This window comes from Varroa jacobsoni, unplaced genomic scaffold, assembly GCF_002532875.2.
Source record: "Varroa jacobsoni isolate VJ856 unplaced genomic scaffold, vjacob_1.0 scaffold_328, whole genome shotgun sequence".
In the NCBI taxonomy this organism is placed as follows: Eukaryota; Metazoa; Arthropoda; class Arachnida; order Mesostigmata; family Varroidae; genus Varroa; species Varroa jacobsoni.
In genome coordinates, this window is record NW_019213230.1 from 67748 (window position 1) to 91976 (window position 24229).

Below are 24229 nucleotides of genomic sequence, written 5' to 3' on the forward strand. Positions count from 1 at the left end.
GCGAATGCCTTATATCAGTCAGTGAGTACTTGAAAATCCATCAATCCGATGGATCTGGTTAGAATACAACGTACTTTTTGGAGTGCTTTTGGGTTTCGCTTAGAGGAGGTCTTGCAAACGTATATATAGCATCATAGTATTACGTTATGACGTTTATCTGTGATTATTTAGGTACAGCGCACGGGTCGTCTTCGCCACGGCTCGACTGACACCACTCTTTCGCAACTAAGTTCTGTTCAACTTACGATGGACGAGGGCTTCAGCTCTCAGGCGGACGAAGAAGATGACTCCGACAATGACGATCATTCATCGGGAGACGGTCAGTACTCTATTAATACGTGCGATGTAAAGGGTGCTGGTCACATGATGATGCTGTATTCAAAAGAGAGCATAAAATCAGATAAGAAATGTTTTACGCGCAACCTGAGCCTTCAGGCTGAAGAACGTTGAAATATTGACCTAGCTTAATAAAGGATAGCGTTTTGACAAGCTGAAAGCTTATATGCGAGCATTATCTGTTCATGCGCCTGAAACAGTTGAGGTAAACTCCCGAAAGAGCCTACTTCCAGTATGTGGTATAGAGAAAAGTTGATGTTGAGAGTATATGCCAATAGTTAAACAGTCTGTAGCATTAATGACTTACATGTTTGTATTGACGTTGCTGCCGCTGCTGCAGACTCTGGTGGAAGTGACGCTGAACAGGATGGCGTGCGTTCGCCGCTGTCACCAGCGTCTCTGAACTCCGATGAGCCCAGCATTTTTGCTGGGTCTAGCAAAAAAAAAGGGAAGTACTTCTGGCAGTATAACGTTCAAGCTAAAGGGCCCAAAGGACCCCGGATGAAAGTCACCAATGTTCCGGCCGACCCACACGTTCTTGCGGACGTAACCGATCCTGTGTTCAGCCCCGATTGCCAGCTCGAAGGCAAGCTAATGCAGTTTTCTCGCGCGCCATAGTTAATACATGAGCATGATTTAGGTGTTATACGACTGTCAGAGGGTAAGCTACTTTAACGTAGCCAATTATTTTTTGTAAAATTGAACATCGAATGAGAAGATTGGTTGATGCCCTCGCCATCCCAGATCTGGCTTGCTACGAGGGGTGGGTAAATATATATTCTACAGTATATGATAGCACAAGTCCAAGCATAGGTTTGCTCTAGCTAATGGTAATATACACGTGTACTCATACCGAAAATTATTTTCTACCTTGTTTTATTTAACACGTAGTTGTTGTTGCTATCCGTGTCATTCACTCATAGGTGTAAAACACGCAGGTAAAGCACGCCGAGGCGATGGCAATGACCTGACGCCAAATGCCAATAAGTTGTACAACATCGGGGTAGAACTCAAGAAGCTCAATAGGGTTATTAATGAATTAACACCGCCAACTGATGTTCCGTTCAACGCGCGTAACAAATCCCGCAAGGAGAAGAACAAACTTGCTTCCAGGTAACATTACAATTACTAGAATTAATATAGGTAGATTTGTGTCTTCACTGGGTATTGCGTCATATGGTAGTGCTCAAATCGACAAATCCTCTACAGCTCTACCGTGCGGGACTGTTCTGGTCACCATCGATAGAATCCGACCAGTATAGTGACTCTGAACAGCAACGCTCGCAAGCTTCTTGCCACAGGTCGCATTTCATATGAATATGTGACCGCTTAAAGGGATTTCAGCAGGCATCTTGCCATTCAGATCTGGAGGTGATTTAGAAATGATAAAGCGCGACATTGTACAGGATAATATCAACTCAGACAAGAAGAAAATAAATAAAGCTCTTACAAGGAAACTGCTCTCCTATAAGGTGCATTGAAACGATGAGGTGTGATGACCTTCTCGTTCGCCTTGACCTAGGATAAATGGCCCGGTAGCCGAGAGCTGATCGCGGGGTCTTCGTCTGGTCGGATTTTTAGGAGTCGCTGCTCGACTTACTAAAAACTCTCACGGGGACACGGGGAAGTAGCACGGACGGGACAAGTGCTGGATTGGCTGTTTTTGTGGCCAGACGGGGTCAGCTCGTCTGCTTGCGGGCGAGCCGATGTCCTGCGCTTAAAAAAAACAGTCTCGGTTAGCTAGCAGACAATTCACTCTGTGCCTATCCTTCGCCACAGGGAAGAGTTACACGTTTTACGCTGTACCCCGATCTATCTATATATGGCTTATATTTATTTCTGTTAAGTCCATAGCAGTTTATGCGATAAGCATAACGCTCCGATTTAAGTGTCTACTATAAAATAGAACTCGCTGAAATAACGTCACTCTGAAAGAAAAAAGGAACAATACGATAGTAAGCTATCGTTAATCTGTACAGTTTTAACTTACGCCTGATACGTATTGCAATCCGATAGAATGTATCATGTTTGAAGAGCTACGTGATAATAGCTACATACCTGTTGTCTAACCTGTTTGCCCTTCATGGAAATCACACACGTCAAAATTAATGAAACCATTTACTATAAAACTCAATGGAACGTTGTCGTGTGCGCTCAAGGTTGTCTTTCGGCACTCTACTGCCTGAAAAGAAAATAGTCGATCCGTTGCAAATAGAGGGAAAATATGGCTGAGCTTTGATTTAATGGAAGCATTCACATAATACTTATCATAAATTAAATTAAGGAAGACATGTGTAACTATTTGTTTTGCATTTTCAGAGCATGCCGACTCAAGAAGAAAGCACAGCACGAAGCTAACAAACTGAAACTCTACGGCCTTCAACAAGAGCATAGTAAGTGCTATAGAATGCTAAAAATAGATGGTGGTCTGGTTACGACAGGGAAGACCATCTAGTTTAATCTCGTGGATTTGTCTTAAGCTAGATGATGTGAAGAAAGCAATCCCGGGCGTTTTTTCAACCGCTTTTGATAATGCTATTTCTTTTTGTCTTCTATATTATATCGATCTTAAAAGACAGTAAAAAAAAAATCGAAAAAACCATCGGACAAGAACGTTTTAATCGATTAGGGAACGAAATGCGAACGAATCTGTCCCATCTGTAGGGCGGCCAATAGGAAATATAGCAACGAGATACTTCTATTTCTCAAACAGAACGGAATTAAGGAATACTAGGAGCGCTACGAAGAGGAGGAGGAAAGCAAGCCTCTTGGGGGGATGGGTGGGGTGCGGGGTGAAGCAGAATGTTTCAAGAGCCGATTTGTGGAGGGTATAGATGCTGTTATAGGGTGAAGCTGCGCACCGCGTCCAAAAGTAGAAGAATGAGCGATAGGTAAGCAACGCGTTGGGTCATTCAAGTGCCGTATAGCAGCGCTGGTGGAGGCCGCTGCTTCAAGGCAACTGCGATGAAACCGGCGAATAGTAAGTAGTAGAACTTGATTGAAGCGAAAGGGTATCATGGAGCACTATTATAATATGCAGTTCCTACGAACCGTGCCACAAGGACTAGGGAATATTGCTACTGTCTAAGAATCCTATCATCGCTATTGCTAGAAAGCGTACCAATCGAAACGCATGCGAGAATGAAATTCTGCCTGAAGGTTTGTTACCTTTACTGCTGTTGCTGATGCCGCCGTGCATGTCCAGCTTTCTTCACTTCACAGCGATATCGTGGACTACTTCAGTTGTCCTGTAGATGCTGCGCGCGTCTCCGTCCGTGTACACGCCCTGTGGTATCATGGGTTTGCTGGCCAGGGCGGTCGCTGGATTTGAAACGCACTGGACGAAAATTGTATAACGTACTGAGGGCTAGACGGAATGAGCCTGCAGGCGGGTTGGAAAAAGCACTGAATGGACTGTCCTAGAAGATTCGACAGTGCCGGCGCAGTCGATTATATTGGTGCTGCTTCTCCAGCAGGCTTCGCCATTTCGCAGCAGTAATGTAAGAGTAGCAAGCTTCCGTTTACACTACTAAGATACACTAGATAGGGACCTTGTGGAGCACCACGAAACTCTGGATGGAAAGGAGGTGAAGCCAAAGATGATGGGTCGCTGGGGGTTGGCGGCAAGATGTTTGTGAGTACGCGCGTGGAACATTGCTTTTTGCAACAATACGTTTGCCGCCAGGGCTAGTGACCGACCGGAAAGCTGAGGGTAGATAGGGGCATAAACGGCCAGTCAACTCTCTCGTACTCTGAGGGGCGGAGTAGGGCCGAACGGGGTGAAAGGGAATGGAAAGAAGGAAAACGTGTCGGTTGTCGGAACTGGAGGGGGTTGCATGGAACTCATAAACAAGAAGAAAGAAAAAGAAGCTTTCACGCTGCGAGTCCATGCCTCTCCACGCTTTTCCCTCTAGGAGCGCAAGTCTGAAGGAGAAACAACTGTCGGACGATAATGTTCAATAGGAATCGAGGCTGCTCAACTAGCCAGTGCAGTAGCCGCCAGAAAGCCTCAAAGACTTCATAACAGCTTAAAGTTCTTCAAATCGGTTGAGCTGGAGCTTCTATTCCGAAATATTAGGTAGTGAAGTAAATATAGCAACTGCACAGTAGGGAAAGCCAACGTCGTGAAGCAGCTTCAGTAGCGAATAAATCTGATTCATCAAATATTGTAAAAAAGGTCCAATGCATTTCTAAATAATTCTTTGAAAAATACACTTTGCTAATGATAACGGTGAGGAGTAAAGTATGTCAAACGTGTTGCCTTTGCCATTTGCCGCTAATCTTCCATCAGTGATTATTTGGAAGTTTCACATGTTTTTATAGTATCTGGGTAGAATAATAATAATAACAATAAGAAGAAGAGGAAGATGCGCAAAGAGTCGATGCCTACTTTTGTAGTCGACATAACAAACTCTTCGGTAGATACGCGACTAGACATAAAATCTGAATTATATTAAAAAAGCTACAACCATATTAACAATAGGATGTATAAATCGTGCCCGTCTCAAGATACTCCTTCCACGACGTTCATATCATAATAGGCACATTAGTTGTTCTCATCTTCAATTCTCATGATAACGCTGCTGGTGAGACGGGCGTTCTTTTTATCTTACTACTACTACTGCTGCTGCTAGTAGTGGTCTGTCCGACCTGTGTTTTTTGTAGCAATGGAAACACAGTGGCCGCCACCGCTGGTGGGAATGTTTGTTTTTTAAATTGAAAATTCGTGACCCGCTCCGCCCTGGGTCGATCTCGTACGCGTTCGCTGACATTTCTAACTCGGGTTATGGCTAGTCCACTGCTACCTTCGACATAAAAGGGAGAGCACAAGAAAAACGGGTAAATGCGTGTGTATCTCTATGTGGATTGAAAAGCAGAGAAAAACAGGCGTGTGTGTGTGTGTAGCGTACAAGTGAAGCCGTGGAGATAGAGCGAAGGCCAAGCAGAAAGAGTTACTAGTGCTCTTTCAGCTAGTCGTACTAGTGTCCCTGTTTTTCGCACTGCTGCTTTTTTCGTTTGTAGCGACTGCAGTCATAGACACGCCTCTAGACATGACGACGACGACGATGATAGTGATGATGATTTTGGTGACTGGAGTAGTGGTTTTAGGCGCGCTGTTTTGAAATGGCTGCATTTCACACACCGTTCAAGGTCTGAAACTATCACTAGGTAATATGTAAATGGATATCCATATAATAATATAACTTCAATTAACAAAACTACTCGGATTACAACCCTAATAAAATTACACTTAGTCCCCATATTCTCTAAAAGACGCGTACGCGTCTACATATAGCGTGTTGTGATTGTAGAAAAAGGCTAGCTTTTTCCTATGCTATTTGTTGCTACTAACGTAAATTACCTTTTTCGTAAAAATGTAGCAATTCAACAATAAAGCAGTTCGAAGGTTCTAATCTGACTGTAGTGATAACGAAGGTGATAAGAATTTTACAGGGTTCGCTGCGCTTGCCGTTGGATGAAATCGCGAGCCGAATAATTATTTTTCCCCCCCAGGGGCCCTAGGGGCTTGTAGGGCGGTGTTCCGTTTATAAACAACCTTCAATGACCGACTAAATACACAAAACAACACGTACATTAAGCCTGATGAGATTCTAGGCTTACGGGATGTGCTTCCACCGATTTCAGAACGAACGTTTGCTAACAATTTTGTAACAAAGCGAGTCCATGAAAATTTCATCGTCAACATACTATAAATCTAAAGACGATATAGGCTGAAATATAGACGGTTCTTTTTGCGATAATCTTCGATAGCGATAGAAAGGCTATCGCTATACTGTCACCAGAAGCAATGTACGTCAATAAAGCAGGGTTCTTTATATATATATATATATATAATATTAGTAATAAGAAAGTTGGGCAGCTTCTTTAAAGCAGAATTCGTTGTCCAAAAAAAACTAGGCGTAGTAAGGTGATGAAGCACAAAATGAAGAGATTTCTGCGATGAGTTCTGCAAAAAGGAAACGGCTGCCGCAAAGATTAATGAAACTGATCTGATGGTGACAATGACGCTGATGATGGCGCCCCTATCCAACCGGAGGAAGAAAATATTAGAAAAATATTCAACACGCGTCTCACTGGTGAATTGGTTCGCTTAGAAAGAGGTGCACTGGTAGATCGTCGGCCAGTGTTTAAAAAACAGTGTGCTTCTCAGGGGAACCACAAAACGTTCTCCAGGATAAACTTAGCTAAGTTTCGATTGTCATTAGTTTGAAAGGAAGAACGCTCACTTTTGGCATTCAAACCGATGGCTACAGAAATCGTTGTTTTTAATTATTTTGTTTTCGCTATTTAATTTTCGCCCAATTAAACAGCATAAATTAAAGCCATCTATATTAGGACGACCTGAATCACATAAAATCTTAATAATAGCTATTACCTTGTATTGGTTTACATTCCTATAAAGTATTTCGGAAGTCCTTCAAGATCAGGTCTGTATTTTCTAGTCTATTGCGTTTAGTATTGCCAGCAAAATTGTCCGAGAAAATCTCATTTTCATAGCTTTTTCTCTTTATATTTAGACATCAGTAGTACTTTTTAGCTGTTGCCGCCGCGTAGACTGGTTTATGTGACACAGATCGTCTAGGCTGTTTCTCAATGATGGTCCGCTGGTTAACGTTGGGTACTACCATGTTTCTTTAGTTCATCCGTCTTTCGAGAGGATGGTGGTGGTGCATAGATAATTGATTAAACAGCAGCCGAAGCGGGAACAGGAAAGACAGTAAAGGTTGCCCCTCACACACTGGCGCCGCAGATAGATCTACATGATGACGCTTTCGACTGAAAGCCTCTTTCCGTTTTCCTGCATCGTCGTTTCTATGGTCCCTTCCATAGTCTCCCGTCGATTAGGTTCGTTCGTTCGAAGTGAAATGGTTCCTGGATCTTTGCAAAATACGGGAAGCCTTGTAATGTCCCACCTTTGTTCTCGATGCTGACATTGTTGTTCAGCATTGTGATAATAAACATTCGAGTACCAGACTCCCTAGTTTAGGACTATCTTAATTTTTTTTTTAAATAATACCTGCTACCCGTGCAACTACTATTAGTGATATTACTGTAATCGACGACTGTTAAAGGGCTGGCTTCGCTGTTTCTGTTAGCGGGGAACCTTGACGCAAGTCGACCCAACGAATTCAAATGTGAGCTGCACGACGGCCCTACAGAACGTGCCGAGTCAGTCAGTCCTGTATTTATTTGCTCGTATGAGCCGGCGCGCATCCGGATGAAGACTGTATAGTTTACCATCCATCAAACTAATCGTCTATGGTCTCATTTAAGGTTTTAGAATATTCAAATACATTTTTCAATGACGAGTACGCCTTTCTGAAGGTAGCGTGGAAATACGATGCCTTCTTCATGAGACATGTCACTCAGAACATGGTCTCTGTGTTACGCACAATGAGAACCTTGCTTGGACCGCAAATAAGCCATCAGTCCTTTCTGTGACTGATTTTTGTATCTGCGATAAATCTATTACTATGGCTGAGGAATCAAAGACAACCTACTGTTCACGCTTGGAGGAGTTCAGGCGAAAATAACATCGATGAAGTTCTTTAGCTTTATCGTTCTCAAAAAGTTTCCGTTGGATTTTGCTACTACTATCAGGCTTGGCTTGTCTCCGAAGCTTTCGTTAACGATCTAGGCCCGATCTAAGAACCCGCTACGTTAAATCGAAACACCAGGGCCTAAAGAATGCCCTTTTGCGCCTTTTAAATTAGTTCTTGAGTGCTTAAAGCACACGCTTTAAATCACGTTCTTCCAGTTCTACTGTATTGAGTCAGTAGTTCAGTTACTCTAGGTCGCAATGAGGTAAATGGCAATTTCTGGGTAGCCCATGTTCACCTGACGCGAAGGTGTTGGACAACAGCTAATATCTGCTCATTCCCTGAACCGTGCGAAAATTAATTTAAATAAGCAGACGCGTATATTACGATCTCTTGTGGAATACTATTTTCGGACAGTAAAACTCTACGGAAACACTAAATCTGAATATATCGCAGATATTGAAATGGTTCCGACAAAACTGCTTCTGCGCCTTCAATTTCTAATTGCTGTACATCCATATTTAGTAGCAGAGTGTAGATGTAGCGGCGATTGCTTTGCTCAAGTGAGGGTTGCCGATCGTGTCCCGCAGCCACCTCCGACTCCTGTGTCTCCGTTTTGTTGGCTCGGACACAGTTGGAGTTGACAATGGGCCTATTTTTAGGAGCCTACTACTTAGCTGGTAGATGTGTTCATGGGAAATAGCTGAAGCAGTAACAATATTGTCGACATCTAACCGTTAGACATTAGGATTGGACATCTGGGTGGCGCTTCCGCGAACCGCGCACATCCTGCCTATGGGAGAAACGCTTGCTTTGCGCTTACCTAAAAATCAGCTGGTATAGACACGTACCTATAGCTTCCATCGGTGTGTAGCAAACCCTATCACTTCACTTCACTTTACTTTGTAACCATGGCGGTCAAAGTTACAAGATCTAATACATGAAATATGATTATATGATTGCTCTCCTTTTGGAAGAAGGAGCAAAATATTTTTAAGCATTTGTTTCATCTATATATGTGCATTTTTTAAGAAGCAAAATATAAGCAGAGTGTTTTTAACTTAGCTTTTTTTCATGCTTGAGAGTTACACAGCTACCCAACTGCTAAAGAGTCCCATGCTTCTGTTTCGTAGTTTTTGCTTAGATCTATCGCTGTCTTTAATCTCTGTCGCTGGTCTGGTGAATGCACCAGGCAAACTACCCCGCCGCACCGAACTCTACATTTCTGCGATCGGTAGTGGCTATCGCCAAGACCAGGAGCGCCATTAGCACCACAGTTGTGGTACTAACAGCCTCTAGCACATTTTCTTCACCTTCACATTGATACGAAGAGGATAAGATCTGCAAAATGGCCGTAACGGCTACAACACTCGAGCTGTCTACAGGTGTGACCATCTCCTATTTTCCAATCTAAAACAGCCACAATGAGGATTGAGACTCGGAACCGGGGAAGATTCGACTCATGATAATATAAGAGGAACCTGTGTACAAGCACCCCTAGAGGGTCCATCTCGCTCTTCTTTATTATAAGGAAATGTCCCGTGTATCGAAGGCAAGTGTGCAAGGTGAGCTAAAAGAAAAAGAGGAAGAAGAAGAAGAAGAAATGTATGGGGGACATACGCTGCTCTCAAACAGCGCTCCTCTACGGTAGCAGTGCATATCGTCTTCAAATATATATGGGCGCTAATCACATTAGGGTATCCGAGACGCAGGCTAGCTGCTAGCAAACGTACTCGGAACTGGCAAAGATGCTGCATAAAGACGTATAGCAAGCATTCGCTGATTTTTTCGTCTGCCTATCCTATGAATCGGCAGGATTCGACGCCAGCGTGGAGACAAAGTGTCTGTTTGGAACAACCTTCCTTAAGTGAAAAGTCTTTTCTTAGATATTTTTCCGCAACTTTCCATCCAACGCTAGATGCTTCATGATTAGTCAGATTTAGACATTTGACATGACACACAAAAACTACACAGGATAAAACACCTAGATCGGAATAAACTGTGAAGGGCTGTAGGCCGTACTATCCACGCGTGCATCTAGTATTCTTTGTACCAAAAGAAAGCCGGTTCCCTTCAGAACGAAAAAGCAAACTCGTCCTGGCAGAACGTAGTGCGCCATTTTCACAGTTTGAGCAAAGATTAGCTATTATTCAACCTCTTCGCGCTGGGCCAAAATCATTTTTGACACATCTGAATACCTGGTAAAGGAGTGAAAGGCCGTTTCGGAGAGGAAATAATGGATTGCCAATTAGGTCATCTGGATAAGCTGAAATTTTTTGCTCTATTTAGTATTTTCTGGACCTTCTAAGCCCTTGCATTATTGAGCGACCCTGTTAACTAGAGTTCACACCTAGTAATGCCGCTTGACGTATAGTAACCATTAAAAAGTCGTATTTGGATTTAAAAGGAGAATCTGTTTTTGTGAAAGTGGATCAAAGTTGTAATGATTATAAGAGAGCAACACTTTTCGCACACATGGAAACAGCATCTAAGAAAAAAATCCCAATTCAGTATATATATTAGATCGTCGAAAAAGTATTACTTGTTTTCGAGTTGAAGTTGAAACAAATATTCTAAAATTTACTAAACTAAATATATTGATTATCTTTTGCCGTCTTTCGGGTAACGGCTGAACCCTATCCCGTAGGACTTCTGCGGCTTCTGAGCGAAAAATTGTGACAAACCGTTTGTGCATCCCTCCATTGAGATTAAATTAAAACAAGGAGTTCTGTAGAGACTGAAACTAATGGGAGCCTGATGGTCCAAGAGCCAGGTCATACAACGGACGCATTAAAATCTCCCGTAGAAGTTTTTATTGGGCAGCTTAAGATGCGAGTGGTCCGGTGTTGTCATGGTGAAACACGATCTATTTTCTGTTTACTTCCTGTTATTTTAGATTAGAGATTCGAATCAGTCGTTTCGGCAGGCGGCAGCGACCCATAATTCGATTTGTTTCCAATCCCATCAAACATAAAGCACGTTTTTTAATTTTTTTGTTGCCTGCGTATGATCATACGTGATCTTTATTTTTATCATCCGTAATCGACTGCTTTAAAGACGGTTCCGTTTCATAGCATTTCTGTGACGTTTCGCTGATGGAAATATGAGCGGGTGACTTATTTTGTGTCAACTCGTGTAGAACACAAACATCGAGCCTTCTTTTGCAATCAGCCTCGTTCAAGTGCTAGAAATCTGTCCGGTGATGGGTGTGTGGTACTTTAGCGGTATCGTTACTACTCGCTCGACGGCCTTCGCGAAATTTGATCGACTTTTTTCGTGACTGGTCGACCACTACAAAAAGTGTATTTAGGCGTTTCTTTCGACAACACATCTTGTTATAAACTTTGCCATCGTAAATTGTAAGACGCGGCGAATTTTTACAGCAATTCCTATAATTACCACTGTTAAGTCTCAGCTTCTAAAAGACCTTCATGTTGCCTGAAATGCGTGGCCTCAAAGCGATCTAGTTTTGAAAAACGGCACATACTTCAATTTTCGTTTTTTTGACTTTCCTTTCCGAATTCAAATGGTTGCTTTTTGTCCAATCGTGCGAGAATAGAACCAGTGGCCATTTAACTGATCCAGTTTCCACACTGTAGTATTACGATTCAAGAAGAAAAAACAATAACAATGCAAAAGTTGTCACAGAAGGGTGCGCGAACCTGGCCATATTGTCGACGGGTAAATTAACCTGTCAGGAACGTGTGAAATGTAGTTACAGCGAACTTGTCTAGCTAACATAGGCATGTCAAATAGAACTGACATCTTAAGTTGCAAAGTTAGTCATGTTTAATCGAATTTGTTTCGTGTTTGGTTACTTAGACAAGTGTACATCAAGATGGGAGGCAAGGAGAGGGCAAACTACGGTAGACACAGGACAGATAAGAACTGTCGGAATGAACTAGGTATATTTACTCTAGGCACTGCGAACAGGCCGATGCTCAAACTACGGGAACGTACGCACCGTATTAGCGGGGTAGCTAGATATGGTGGCAGGTTATTGATTTAACCCCCCTCCACTAAAGGATTTGGTTCTAAAGCAATAAGAATGGCAATTCGGAGTGTCAAACGTAACAACCATTCGGGGCCGATTTGAATATTCTGTTGAAGAGTTTTCGTCTTTCGTACCCATATCAACGATACAGAGATACAAACAAGAAGTTATGCTTAAAAAAACACATGTTCCTTGTTAAACGGTAGAAAATACTGTTCAATTTCAACACTTAAGCTAACAACACAGCTTAAAACAGACAGTTTTGTTTTTGGAGTAATTAAACGTCTACTTACACTATTGGCTGGCGCGCTTCTGACTGCTGAACTGTTTGATTATCATCCTTTGTGTAGGATAAACAATAGAGACTTGCGTGAAGTACGTGCATGACGTATGTAAGGTGTTCACAGCTTGAACTGTTACTATGAAACATATGACCAAATAGGTCGAACAAATCTGTGTTTGTCGACACCCTCTATATCTGCTTTCGCCCCTCATATTCTATGTGTCGAGTTCTAACGTATTACGTCGATATGTACTTTGGTTTCTAGCTCTATTTCTATTATAATATTGGGCCGGTGCTTTTTTTTTGTTTGAGCGGCTGGAATAGCTTCGTGGGGTTTCTTGTCCTAAACAAAAACAGGTCTAGTGGCAGAACGCAAAAAGCTGAAATGCGCCAGCTCGTCGGCGTAATTTTGTCTCGTTCACCATCATCATCGGCACATCTATCTTTGGAAACGAAGCAATGAGTGAATCGAGCCTACACCGACAGACACTCCGCTAGAGGCGGGACGATAGAATCGTCAGGGAAGAAGGACAAATTGAAGGAGGAACAGAGAACCTTCGATTGTTCCGTCGGTGGAAACCAGTTGCAACGGCACACTGCTTTCGAGAACAAGAAGTCCACCAGTAGCAGTGGAGACAGTGGAATCGGCCGCGGCAGACATGGCGCCACTAGTGGTAATGCTGTGCGTGCTGACGGGTTCAGCGGCTTCTCCGGCAAAAAAAGAATCGCCGAGAACGAAGTAAAAGGCAACGTACGACGAACGAATAAAAGGCTGGTGAAGAGAGAAACGGAAGAATAAAACACCGAAATGAGCCGGCAGAAGAACCGCGATAGAACGGGAAAAAGAGCGGGGAGTAACTATGCCGTCCCCCCGTCCCCCCCGTTCTAGCCCTTTCGTGTAGTCGCAAAGCGGCGCCGAGAAGTAGAGAAGGCTACAGAAAGATAAGCAATTGAGGCTACCAACTAGAGAAAAAGCCGGGAACCCCACCGAGGGATCGGTCGTAGGTAGAAAAATCCCGCTGCTTACAATAAATTTACTTCAATCCAGGTCCTTTAATAGTGAGATAATTTACATACATAGTTACAGCTAATTACACATCTCAGGCAAAAGCGCTTGTAGACGTTGACGATCTATATCTTTTATTCTGAGGTTGAATTTTACTGCATTTAGTGGAACTGTTATTCCTGCATCCTTGTAAAAAGACACGCAAAGAGAGGATCCAGCAACACCGCGCTAACCTCTCCCCAAATGGCAGTACGGGATGGACTGGCCAATTTGGAGGTATATGGAAGTTTCGATTGGGGACAGAGGAGATTAATGAGGAAGTACGCTGACGATAGTGGCAGTAGAAGCAGATCGGGTTGATAATTTGCCGGTTGAGATTGCCAATTCGATTGCAATGCGTTGCGAAAGGGGCGTCGGGAAGAGACCAAAACGAGAGGCGAAAAAAAGAAGGCGGCCCTTGTCTGTTTGCCTATGTCCACAACATTCAGTGTTAGTTCGGGTAAGTGTCGTCGTTGGCGCTGGCGACGCTTGTGGCAATCATGATGGCGGCGATGTTCAGGTCTGCCAATGTGTGTATTTGACCGAGAAGGTCAAATGCGCATAGTTCGAATGAGATATAAGCTCTGATTGTATCGGTGCCGCGAATGCGTTGCAGCGCTTACGCAATGTAAAGCAACAGAGTCTTCTCAACGGAAGAGCATAAGAAGATCGTAGAGTATGAAGAAGCGATGGAGCAGACTAAGAAGGAAGATAATGAAATGATTGTAATGGTGGTGCAATTTGCTACTGTATAAAATTTCAGTCAACTCAAATTCAAAATGACATAGCAACCATCTCGTGCATCTTGTTTATCAGAACGCACGTGTATCTATCAGGTGGCTCGGGGCGTTTTCGGAAAATCGAAAATCTTGTAACCGCGGAATGCACATATTTTGATATTTATCTCCGTTTATATATTAAGCCAACGTGCTTAAAGTTCTCAACCGACGTATACTTGTCAGCATTGGTGAGCCGTAAAAGGCCGCCATGAAATAGTGTCCTGTTATCGGGTAGCCAAACTGTGTCATCGACTGCTGCGCCACACAAGATTTTGGACGAACAAGCCAATTTAAGATATCTAGGAGCATAAACGATTTCCTTCTCAGGCGAACCTACTGAATGCTGCCATTGGAGTCGACTATTTTTGTTTCGCTTGATCCCCCTTTGGTGGGTGCGATGTTTCGTTTATAGCGACAATGTGCTCCAGACGAGTCCTCTGTTGGTGAAGGTAGCACAGATTGGCCCTGGAAAACACCACCCATGTCTCCATCCATCCATCCATCTCGAACCCTGTTCGTGGAAAGTTGCTTGTTGCCTCCAACAATAAATGTTGCCTCCGCCAATTTTATAGTAGTTGCGGCTCGAGAATCTCCGTATAGAGCTAAGAGGGAGTGCAATGTCCGTGTCCTATTTTCCAAATAGCAACCGAATTTATAGCAAGATGTTTTTCCGCTTTGCTCATCTCCTCGATGATGTTCTCGTTCCCAATTTCTGTCGTTAAAATATGATCGGCTATTGATGAATTCCACCGTTGCGTTCACTTTTGAAAATAAGAACTTAGTCATTGCGCATTAACTTTTACTTCTGCACAGTGCCTCTGCATCTAAACTCATTACTTTTTAACGATAACCAATCATTATAGTAGACACAGATAACTAGATTTGATTTAGATATTAATCAAGTTCCGTCTGCTAATATTGCGTACTTTGAAGATATTCAAAATGTTTAATTTGCTAATTTCTAAGCTTTGGAAAAACCCATAATTAGGTCTTAAGAAAGTACCTAAAGCTAAGATGGGCAGGTAAGCGGCCCACCTGGTGGTACCTTGCTGAAGCTATTTTTATCTCGCATACGTTTAGCTTGTAGCTCATTTTACCATTTAATTGAAAGTAGTTTATGCTTAAAATTGTCCTGTTCACCCTTTCGGTTTCTCTATTCTTCTTTTTCAATTATGCATTTGAACTATTGAAAAAAAGTTTTACTATAGAGAACAACTAGACTTTTTTTTTTTCGGACACCGACTATTTTTATTGTGTAAGTAACTTCTTAGAGTTACCTCGCCACTATGGCGGGTAAGATTTTGCCCCCTTTAAAGTTTTATTGGGGTGGGGGTAAAATGAAATGCCTGCCCCTGGTTGTCCATGCACACAACAACTTCCATCTGTGCGGTAGTGGTTCAACTCATGCTTATTAAACAGTTAGCATGACTGGTAATGTGCCGCCGACGTGGGGAATTTAATAGTTTTATTTTCACCTTATATTAGTTACTGTTCTGCCAGCCAACTGATCTAAGGATCATTGAACAATGTCGTTGAACAGCGTCGTCTATAACAGTAACAAATGGTAGCCAAATATATGATAATGAAGCGCAGTGAATAGTTGAGATATTAAGGGCTGTATTAAGCAGGAACAGGGTGCGAAGGCATTTCGATGTAACTAAGCTATGGAGAGGTCCTATAGAAGTGACTGCGCTAATGGACCCGAAGAGCGGAAATTTAAACTATTCTATAAATAGGAAGCTGTTTGGTAGAAGGTGACGGTCATCTTATGCCTATCCGAATTTAGTTCTGTTTGCCTGTAGCCGCAAAACTTTGTTCAGGATACAGATTTCAGTCAACATGGACAATAACGGTGATGACAGACTGGTACAAGTAGCTAAAAAGGATGACAGATAGATACTCTGAATGGATAGTAGGGGTCAAAAATTTAGAACGATAGAGACACGAGAAGACAGCACGTCGTGATGTCTAACCACGTTTTGCCGTGCGTATCATGGCTGGAGAGTGTTCATTTAGTAAAATTGTGTACTTTAAAGAAAGGTAAATTGTCTTTTTTTTTTTTAAATATTTGCGGGCTTTATTGGCACAGTGATATTTTGTTGGTAGTCTCCGCTCGTAAACATTCTACTCAGCTATATCAGTAACTAACATATATAGGAACCTACGCATTTGCACGCGCAAAGTGCACCGAACGACAGAGTAGATACACAAGCGACATAACTACAATCTTCAAAAAGCACTAAAAAAAGTATGCTTTCAAGTATATCGTTGTCTAATATACACTAATGGCTAAGTTTGCGACTAACTTAAGCAGCTTAGTTAGGGAAGAAGGTGGATGGATCATCATTTGCGAGACCGCATCCATTGTCGCTATTTTGTTCCTTTAATAGAATCTGATGAAATTTTTGATACTAATTTGCATAAATAAGTTAGCAGAGCAGCAAATTTGGCGTTTGTTAAACGTGAACCGTTCAGATCTCGGTATCTTTCTAGGATTTCTCTACACAGCGTAGAACAATTTTTTTGCTACATTAAGGAAAAAGGCTAAGCCGGTTTCAGCCAGTCGTCATCGCTCATACATCAATTGTTATAGGCGCTTTGTCGACTGTATGTATCGGACGCCTTTAAACCTCAATTACAGAATAGACCTGCGTCGTTTTGTACGAAGTGTCCTTTTTTTCTAGCGAGTTCGACTTGAACGTAGTAAGAATGTCTCGTATACTGAACAGGACGTTTGCTCTTGCAAGGTGGATGAAAAAAAATTAGCTTGTGTTAAATGATGAACAAGGGAATTTGCCATCCGGCGAGTTTACCTATACATGTCTGTAAGCTAGCAAATCACGCAGGTTTCTATAAAACCGGAAACAACAAAATTATTATTTTTATGTTATAAATGTCGACCATTCCTTATCTGCCGGTTTAGTTCATATCCGATCTTGAATAGCATAAGGCTGGTCCACGTTCACCACGTATCTAGGCCCACCTGACTGCGTCTGCAGCACCCATCACTGCTCTGTTCTTGTTGTGTGCTACTTCCGTTTCCGCTTTTCTTTTTGTGCTTATGAGCATAGAACTGTTATGATAATTTTAAAATTCAATTATCGCGTGGCACCATTTGCGTCTAACTAATAGAAAGAAAACGCTAAATGAACATCACTCATGATTGACGAGGGACTGATTGTTGGCTGAAGGTTGGCGTAGCTTTAGCGCATCTATCCCATGCGAGGAGTATATGTATGTATATGTACATCGAATTGTTTTTATCGCCACAAACACTGGCACACAGTTTCCATAACGAGTAGCTTCTGGGCTGGGTTGTGTGTAGTTCTCTGTAATGCTTTCTCGGCTCACCAGGTTTTTCTGAGATCAAAAAAAAAATTATCGGTCGTATGAAATTATCACCTTGAAAGATTTCGCTGACAGATTCAAACACCGAGATACACTTCTGGTTGCTACTTTTAGAACTTTCTCTTTTAACATTTACAAATCGATCTTCAAGGGAAATACTTTTTAATACATTCGTTATCAATAGACAGTTATGGTCGCCGCTAAGGATAATTTTCTCTTCCTTCAAGTCGCTTGACAATTATCTAATTTACTCACCCTTTGTTCACACTACTTGGTTTCGTTCTGGCTAAGTCATGCATCGCTTTTTAGGAGACCCATGATTGTTGAGGATATCGTTTGCGTTATTGAAGAACGGGGCAAAAAGTATTTTAGCAACGTCAAGATGGAGGCGTGACACAAAGTAGCATTAGGGATCTTTATTAATTACTATCTATACTGTCAGTATTGTTTACTGTACTACAATTGGGCCTATAATTACTTAGGACAATTTATTTAAATCGGTATGCAGTCTTCTACTTTCGTATTCGTCGCTCTGTCTTCATCGACACCTACCTTCGTTCAGTTCGACGAGTCGAACGTTGTACTGAAGCGCGGCCTATCGACCTTCATTGATCATAGAACTTCCGGTGTTATTCAAAAAACTTCACGATCGAATTAATTTCGTTTGCACGCGAGCCGCGAAGTTCTGTAGGTCTGTGTATTAGTCGGAGCTTTTTTGCTTCTGCTATTATTGTTTTGGTACACCTACGAGTGCATAGCGAGATGCTTACATCAATTTAAGCCGATTGTTGTTTAGAACATCGCTAACTTCTTCCTTCCGCTTGTTGGTGTTGATTAACTCTGATGAGCCTTTGAAGGAATTACTTCCGTGCCGTACTGCTTACCGTTCAGCTCAATCTAGCCATGAACTAAGAAGACGAGACGCGTGGCCATGCCCTAGCGGAGACTGTTTGTAACCAACTGAAATATATTTTTTCTTCATCTGAAGCTGCATTGGCTTAATTACATTTACTAGATGTAATGCGTCGAGAAATTCTGAAATATTTGCCAAATAATTGCCCTTATGAATTTCTATCTCGACTGTATAACGGAATCAAGCTTCTAGTGGAACTTTAACTGGCAATCGTTTACTAACAATCCCGTAATTGGGGTGATATGTAATGAAACAACAAATAACTTGTTGTAATGTAATGAACCCTACGACCAGTCGGATGCCCCTTATGTTATCATCGACGTATATGCAGTTGATAACCCTATGGTTGTTTCTCTATTTGAATTTTTTAGCGTTTTTTAGCGGAACTGTACACTGACAGTTCCGCTAAAAAACCCAATCGCCTTCATGGCCATCTCTATGGGATGAGCTTTAGATGAGTGAAAAAGAAGACCAAGTTGAAGTCGAAAGATGTAAATCAGCCGATCGATCTCACGCGCTTTCAACAATCTTCAAAGCGCTTTTCTGCGGGTATTATTGCATAATATAACGATATCCGTTCTTATCCACCATTGTCTGTGTCTTGGTGCCCGAGTTTACCCTTTCAATGCTAGAAACGCTGCAGGCGAGCCAGCACATCGGAATCAAGGTATACAAATTAGACGTGGTAACGGGGTCGTATGAAAAACGGGGCGAAGGAACAAGCGGCGGCTTCGTTAGGGAGATGCATCCCTATAACACATCCCTCTCAGCTCTGTTGGCCGCCTCATCCGTCTTTGGCGTTTTCACGTGGCCTGAACTGCAACAGCAGAGGCATTATCGCCTTCAACATCGTCGTTATCATCGACCTTAGTGCGTTCTATCACCGTCGCCCTCGTGTGCCCTCCCTTCTACTTATCGTTTCTTTTCCGGCTCCGTCCTGTCAATGTTGTTGGTAATTTCGTGTACGTGTCACGTGTGTGAGTAAGTGTATACGCGATGGCCTGTGGAAGGTGAGTTTGCCTTTCTCCAGCTAGACTATCGTCTCGGTGTTGTTTCGCATCTCTTCGGTCTCTGTTCTGCGGTTTTTCGAAATTAGCACGAGTGTGCGGTGACAGCATCGCTACATGTGAACGTGTGATACATCTCTCCCTCGACGTATGAAGAGCTACCGATATATGCGTGAAGTGCACTGGCTGAAGCTCCTCACACATGGGGAATCCAAAGAATCAGTCCGAAAGACGAAGGCAGTGGCAGTGGCGGTGGCGGTGGCGGTGGCGGCGGCGGCGGCGGGACGACCGAGTCGTCTTCGTGCCATCTCGAAGATGAGCATCTACCGTCGTCTGAAGTAGCAGCTGCTAGCAACAGCGGATCGGAAAGACTGTTGTGAGAATAGTACTAGCAGTAGCATTAGTCGCCGTCCGTCGTAGGCAGTCTTTGGAAGCAGGCTCATTGCAACTAACTTTGCCGCAAACCTCGGCCAATAACGAACGAATTCTTCCCACAACAGAATAAGTGCCGACGAAAAGTGACTATATCGACGACGCACCGTTGGCGCAGAAAGCGAAGGCTGGCAATCCATCTTTGTTTTACGTTGATCGGCTACTACAAAGAGCCACACTGAACCTGTGTTAATAAGCAATAGCTGAAGAATACAGCAATGTACAAAGTGTAAAACGTGTGTAGATATGCGTCGGAAGATGCTGAGCGATCTTCGACTCATTCACTTGATCTGCCATCTACGTAAAGCGTTAGCAACAACTAGATCGTTTTTCAGATAAGACTGAGCTGGCAAACATCCCAGTCTAATACTGCATTTCAGAATTCCCTCTGTAGAGAAGTACATCTCTGCTGAAGTTTTGTGCTAAGACTCTGTTGCCTCGGATAGAGTAGGGGATGTGGAGTGGGACATTTAAGTCCTAACTTTTTCTATAGGAATTGTTTCTAAAACAGTATCGAAACAACAGCAGATATTTCAACGATATTTTGTGATCGTTGTTGCGTAACCAACGCGTCAAGCGACATTGGTACGTGTAAACCTAGAACGTGCAGCAATTCGCGATAAGTCTCGAGAAGACTACTCGCTGGAGTTTATACCAACAGTGTGATTGCGAGTCGATGTTTTTCTCCTCAAAACGGCCACTCATTCCGTATATATCAAAATGGCCTTTCTAGCCATTTTGATTCATTTTCAAGCTTTTTAAATCTACACCCGATGAAGGATCTTCGAGTTTGCCTTATAAAAGTACTCCTGGGATTTTAGAGAAGCCGCATCGAAACGCATTATAATGTAGACCGTCGATTTCGAACAAAAGGTTTATGTATATATGATTTGTTTTTGTACCGAGATTACGTCAAAGTGACCCAAATATGAGGGCGCTAAAGGCCATAACCTGTAGGAGCCGTGGTCACATCCATGAATCTCTTGATTTCTTGCAGTTTGTTCAAGTTTTCGTTATTTCTGTATAACAAAGGCTACGCAAATGAAAGGGTACACGACGAGTATTTCGCAGACGCACGTTCGCGATGAAGATTCTTAGCCTACCAAGTTCATTTTTGAGTGATAGAGATTCTGAAGAAGTGAGTGTTCTTTGTTTGTAGCGATCCACGACGATTCCTGACTTACGTTTGTTGAAGAGAGGCTGGTCGATAGAATGATTTGAAATTCAAAATGGTCACGCCGCTTCTTAATACCGCTGCCACGGCCATTGTCTCCACTGTATGGGAATACCGTTGAAGCGACAACCGGAAAAGGCCGTTTGTGAGCGTACGAGTCTATCTGATTAGAAGAGGCGCCGTATGGCCTTGCTACATTCATTGTCAGGAAGTAGGTAGAAAACCATTCAACGTAAGCAATACCATTGGATAGCAAGGTTCCGAGATATACAATATAATAGTGGAACACTTACCATTAGCCACGATTGGCCCATAATCTCAAGTAAAACGGCAAGAACGCCTCGTATCTGAGCTTATTAGTTGTATTGTGGGTTTATAGTGAATTGAATGGATTAAGCTAACAACCCTCGAATAAATGTCAAAGGTTTGTTAGTTGGGACCGCTGGGTGACTGACTGCACTGTCGAATTTGGCCTCACGATATATTTTATTAGTGGACTTCGTAACCTATTCTATCAACTGTATAAGGAAGGAACCGAACTTTGCTATGTTTGTGGGTCTTTCCGGTCTATGTATCATAAAACACTGTCAATATTGATACAAAGATCAATGTTGCAGCTTTGAAAAACACGAGAACCTATTGTGCAGGTCAAAAGCAATTTTTGGTTGATTTCTCCGCGTGGCTTTATGAATGCACTTTCCTATTTTTTTCTTCTCTTTTTTTTTTTTTTACAATATAATAGTATTGACTAATCATTTTGGTTTATAATGAAAACATTATTATGTTTAGTTAGTTTTATCATTAGCCGCACATTACCGTCTATTATCAAAAAATGTACGGAATGTTGGGAGCCACTGTATCCGATGCTCGGATATAATACGAAAATCCATTCTGTTCCTCTATGTGGTCGAATGCCTATTAAAGTTGTTATTTTTCGAATCGTTTCATCAGTTAAACAAATTTTTAAGGACTTTCTTCGAGTTGCTTGAGCCACTAAAGGTCTTGAAAGTGTGCATGACACTTACAACAACGGTATGGTGAAGGTGACAATAGGGATGATAGTGGAACAGGGTAAAGAAGAGGGTATGCACCGATTGTAGCCGCACCACCATCAGTGGAGGCATCGCCAGCAGGCGACAGAGGGCAAAATGGCTAGTGCAGCTCAATAGGAAAGGGGACGTTGTGCAAAAAAGCAGACACGCCGGAAATGTGGGGGTGGATAAAGCGTTGAACACGGAAGTTTAAGAGGGAGCGGGGAGAAAGAGGGACAGGTTCTGGGTCTAGAATATTTGAGCTGTGGGGACAGGTGGCCGGCCACGCAATACTTTTAATCAGTAACAGCAATAGTCTGGTGGCGGTAGTGCACACGAGGAGGACATGAGGCTGGACTCGCGAGGAAAGTTAAGCTCGCGGCAGCAAGGTAACGCTTTGTATAAATGCATAATCCCGCTACCGTCTGCACCGCTACGGCGGTCTCTTGTATCACCATCATCAAATTGAGAGAAAATACGAAAAAGAAGTTCGTACTGTCCGATAATACTGGAAGTAATCAGCTGGTTTTCTGCGTGGTATCGTCCATACAAAATTAATTTGCTTTCAACTTAACTTTTGCTAACAAAAAGAGTACCGAATATGCTCATCAAATCTTATCACGATAGAGACTTCGGACCGTATCTGAAGCATCTGGTCCCGCCTAGCCGTTGGCAGCATGCAAATGTTTTACCGGTGGCGAACGGTCGATTCTGAACATCCATTCATATTCTTGCTATTTACTTCGTAGGCGAGCTCTGCTCTATGTTGCGGGCGCCTACATTACGTGCATGAACAGAAAGTTCACAGTAGCATAAGAACCTGCGTACTAATGTATCGTGGAAACTTGCAATTTTACGACAGACTGGAACTGTTAGGCGTTGAATGACTATTACTGTGTACACCTATTGAGGCTTTGGTTATGCCTATACAGATTCCATTCTTTGACTGTAAAATACTATATGTTGTGGTAGAATTGAGTGTGCCAAGAAACTGTATCGTGCTTAGTAAGTAGACTAAGCCTCATATAGTTATATACAAATAACGCATAAATTGCTAGATTTTTTGAGATGACATGAAAAAGATGTTGAGATCAAACGTCATCTATTCAAGCTTCTAGCTAGCAAGTCGAATAGTCGATTAGCTCGAAGAGCTCTGGTCTAGTTGCTACAATTAGTGATGTAGTAGCGAAACCTAAATTGTGAATCCAACTCGATTAGACTTTGGAGTCTGGGAAACCTGCAAGACCTCATTCATCCTCAATCAGCTTCCTCATCGCGTACCACATAACCCCACATCAGTACCCACTCAACTGAAACTCCTTGTGAGCCTTCCTGCTCTAAGCTTAGCCAGCTTTGTCCCTCAATCGTCGTTTCTGATTGGCCGAAATGGACGCTGCGCCGGTGTGTCCTCTCCACTTGCATCCGATCCGGTCAGTAGCAGTAACAACAGCCGCAACACATCACAACTGGACACTCTCGATTCCCGGCGGTCGAACTATTGCCAAGGGTAAGGGCCGTGCACCATCCTGGATAGTGTACAACCCACTAGGTGCAGCAGTACTCAACTAAAGTCGAAGCAAAATACCATACACCATATGAGCTTTTATTGCGTGCGCATAGTAGGTACGAGGAACTTCATCGAGGTACTAGCGTGCGTTCGTACTACGACAGAGACAACAATGTGTGTCGCCGTCGACCTATTGGGAAGGGTACTTTCTACTATATATTAAGCAAGCGCGCGGAAAACATGGCTGTACCAACTTTCCTGCCGATGTGGCAGTGATCGTACGAGAAAGATCGACCAACGGAGAAAGAACGATAGAGCGCTTACACGGCGGCGGCTGGGACGGCGGCGGCGGCGGCGTCAGCAGCAGCAAGTCGCCAGCGTCCTTCCGTTCTTTCGCCTCCTTTTTTTCTATAGGGGCATGCGTAGGCTGAACTCATGAAGAAGTCCTTCGCTAGCGCGAGCAGCAGCAGCATTAAGCAAAGGGAGGAGGAAACGAAGAAACGACGGAGGGAAGAAAAAGAGAATGAAGAAAAAAGACAGAAACGAAGAGAAGACAGAGAGAAAGGGGCGGGGGAGGGGAGGATAGAAGAGGGAAGGGTAGAAATGGGGGAGGGTAGCTAATATGGTGGTAGTGATGGCCGGCGGTAGAACTGGTCGTCTACAAGCGCCACAGGCTACGGCTATAGCAATGCTGCGAGGGGCCTGGCAAATAGGTGTAGATCAACCAGTAGAGAAGGCGACGAGGGGAGGGGGAGTAGGCCGGGCAGAAAGGTGGGCAGAAACGTAGCTGCGGCAGCCATAGGAGCGGCATAAGGGCG

At 43.0% G+C, this 24229-nt stretch overlaps 1 protein-coding gene across 3 annotated transcripts in view; it reads left to right on the forward strand.

Annotated features, from left to right (window-relative positions):
• The window catches only part of REPTOR (repressed by TOR), a 68118-nt gene that overhangs the window by 38223 nt on the left and 5666 nt on the right, over positions 1 to 24229 (forward strand). For all 3 annotated transcript variants that reach the window (XM_022831366.2, XM_086967871.1, XM_022831368.2), the window contains exons 8-11: positions 172 to 319; positions 677 to 922; positions 1260 to 1449; positions 2656 to 2729. In XM_022831366.2, coding sequence (XP_022687101.1) covers positions 172 to 319; positions 677 to 922; positions 1260 to 1449; positions 2656 to 2729 — 658 coding nt within the window. The remainder of the gene's footprint in view (positions 1 to 171; positions 320 to 676; positions 923 to 1259; positions 1450 to 2655; positions 2730 to 24229) is intronic.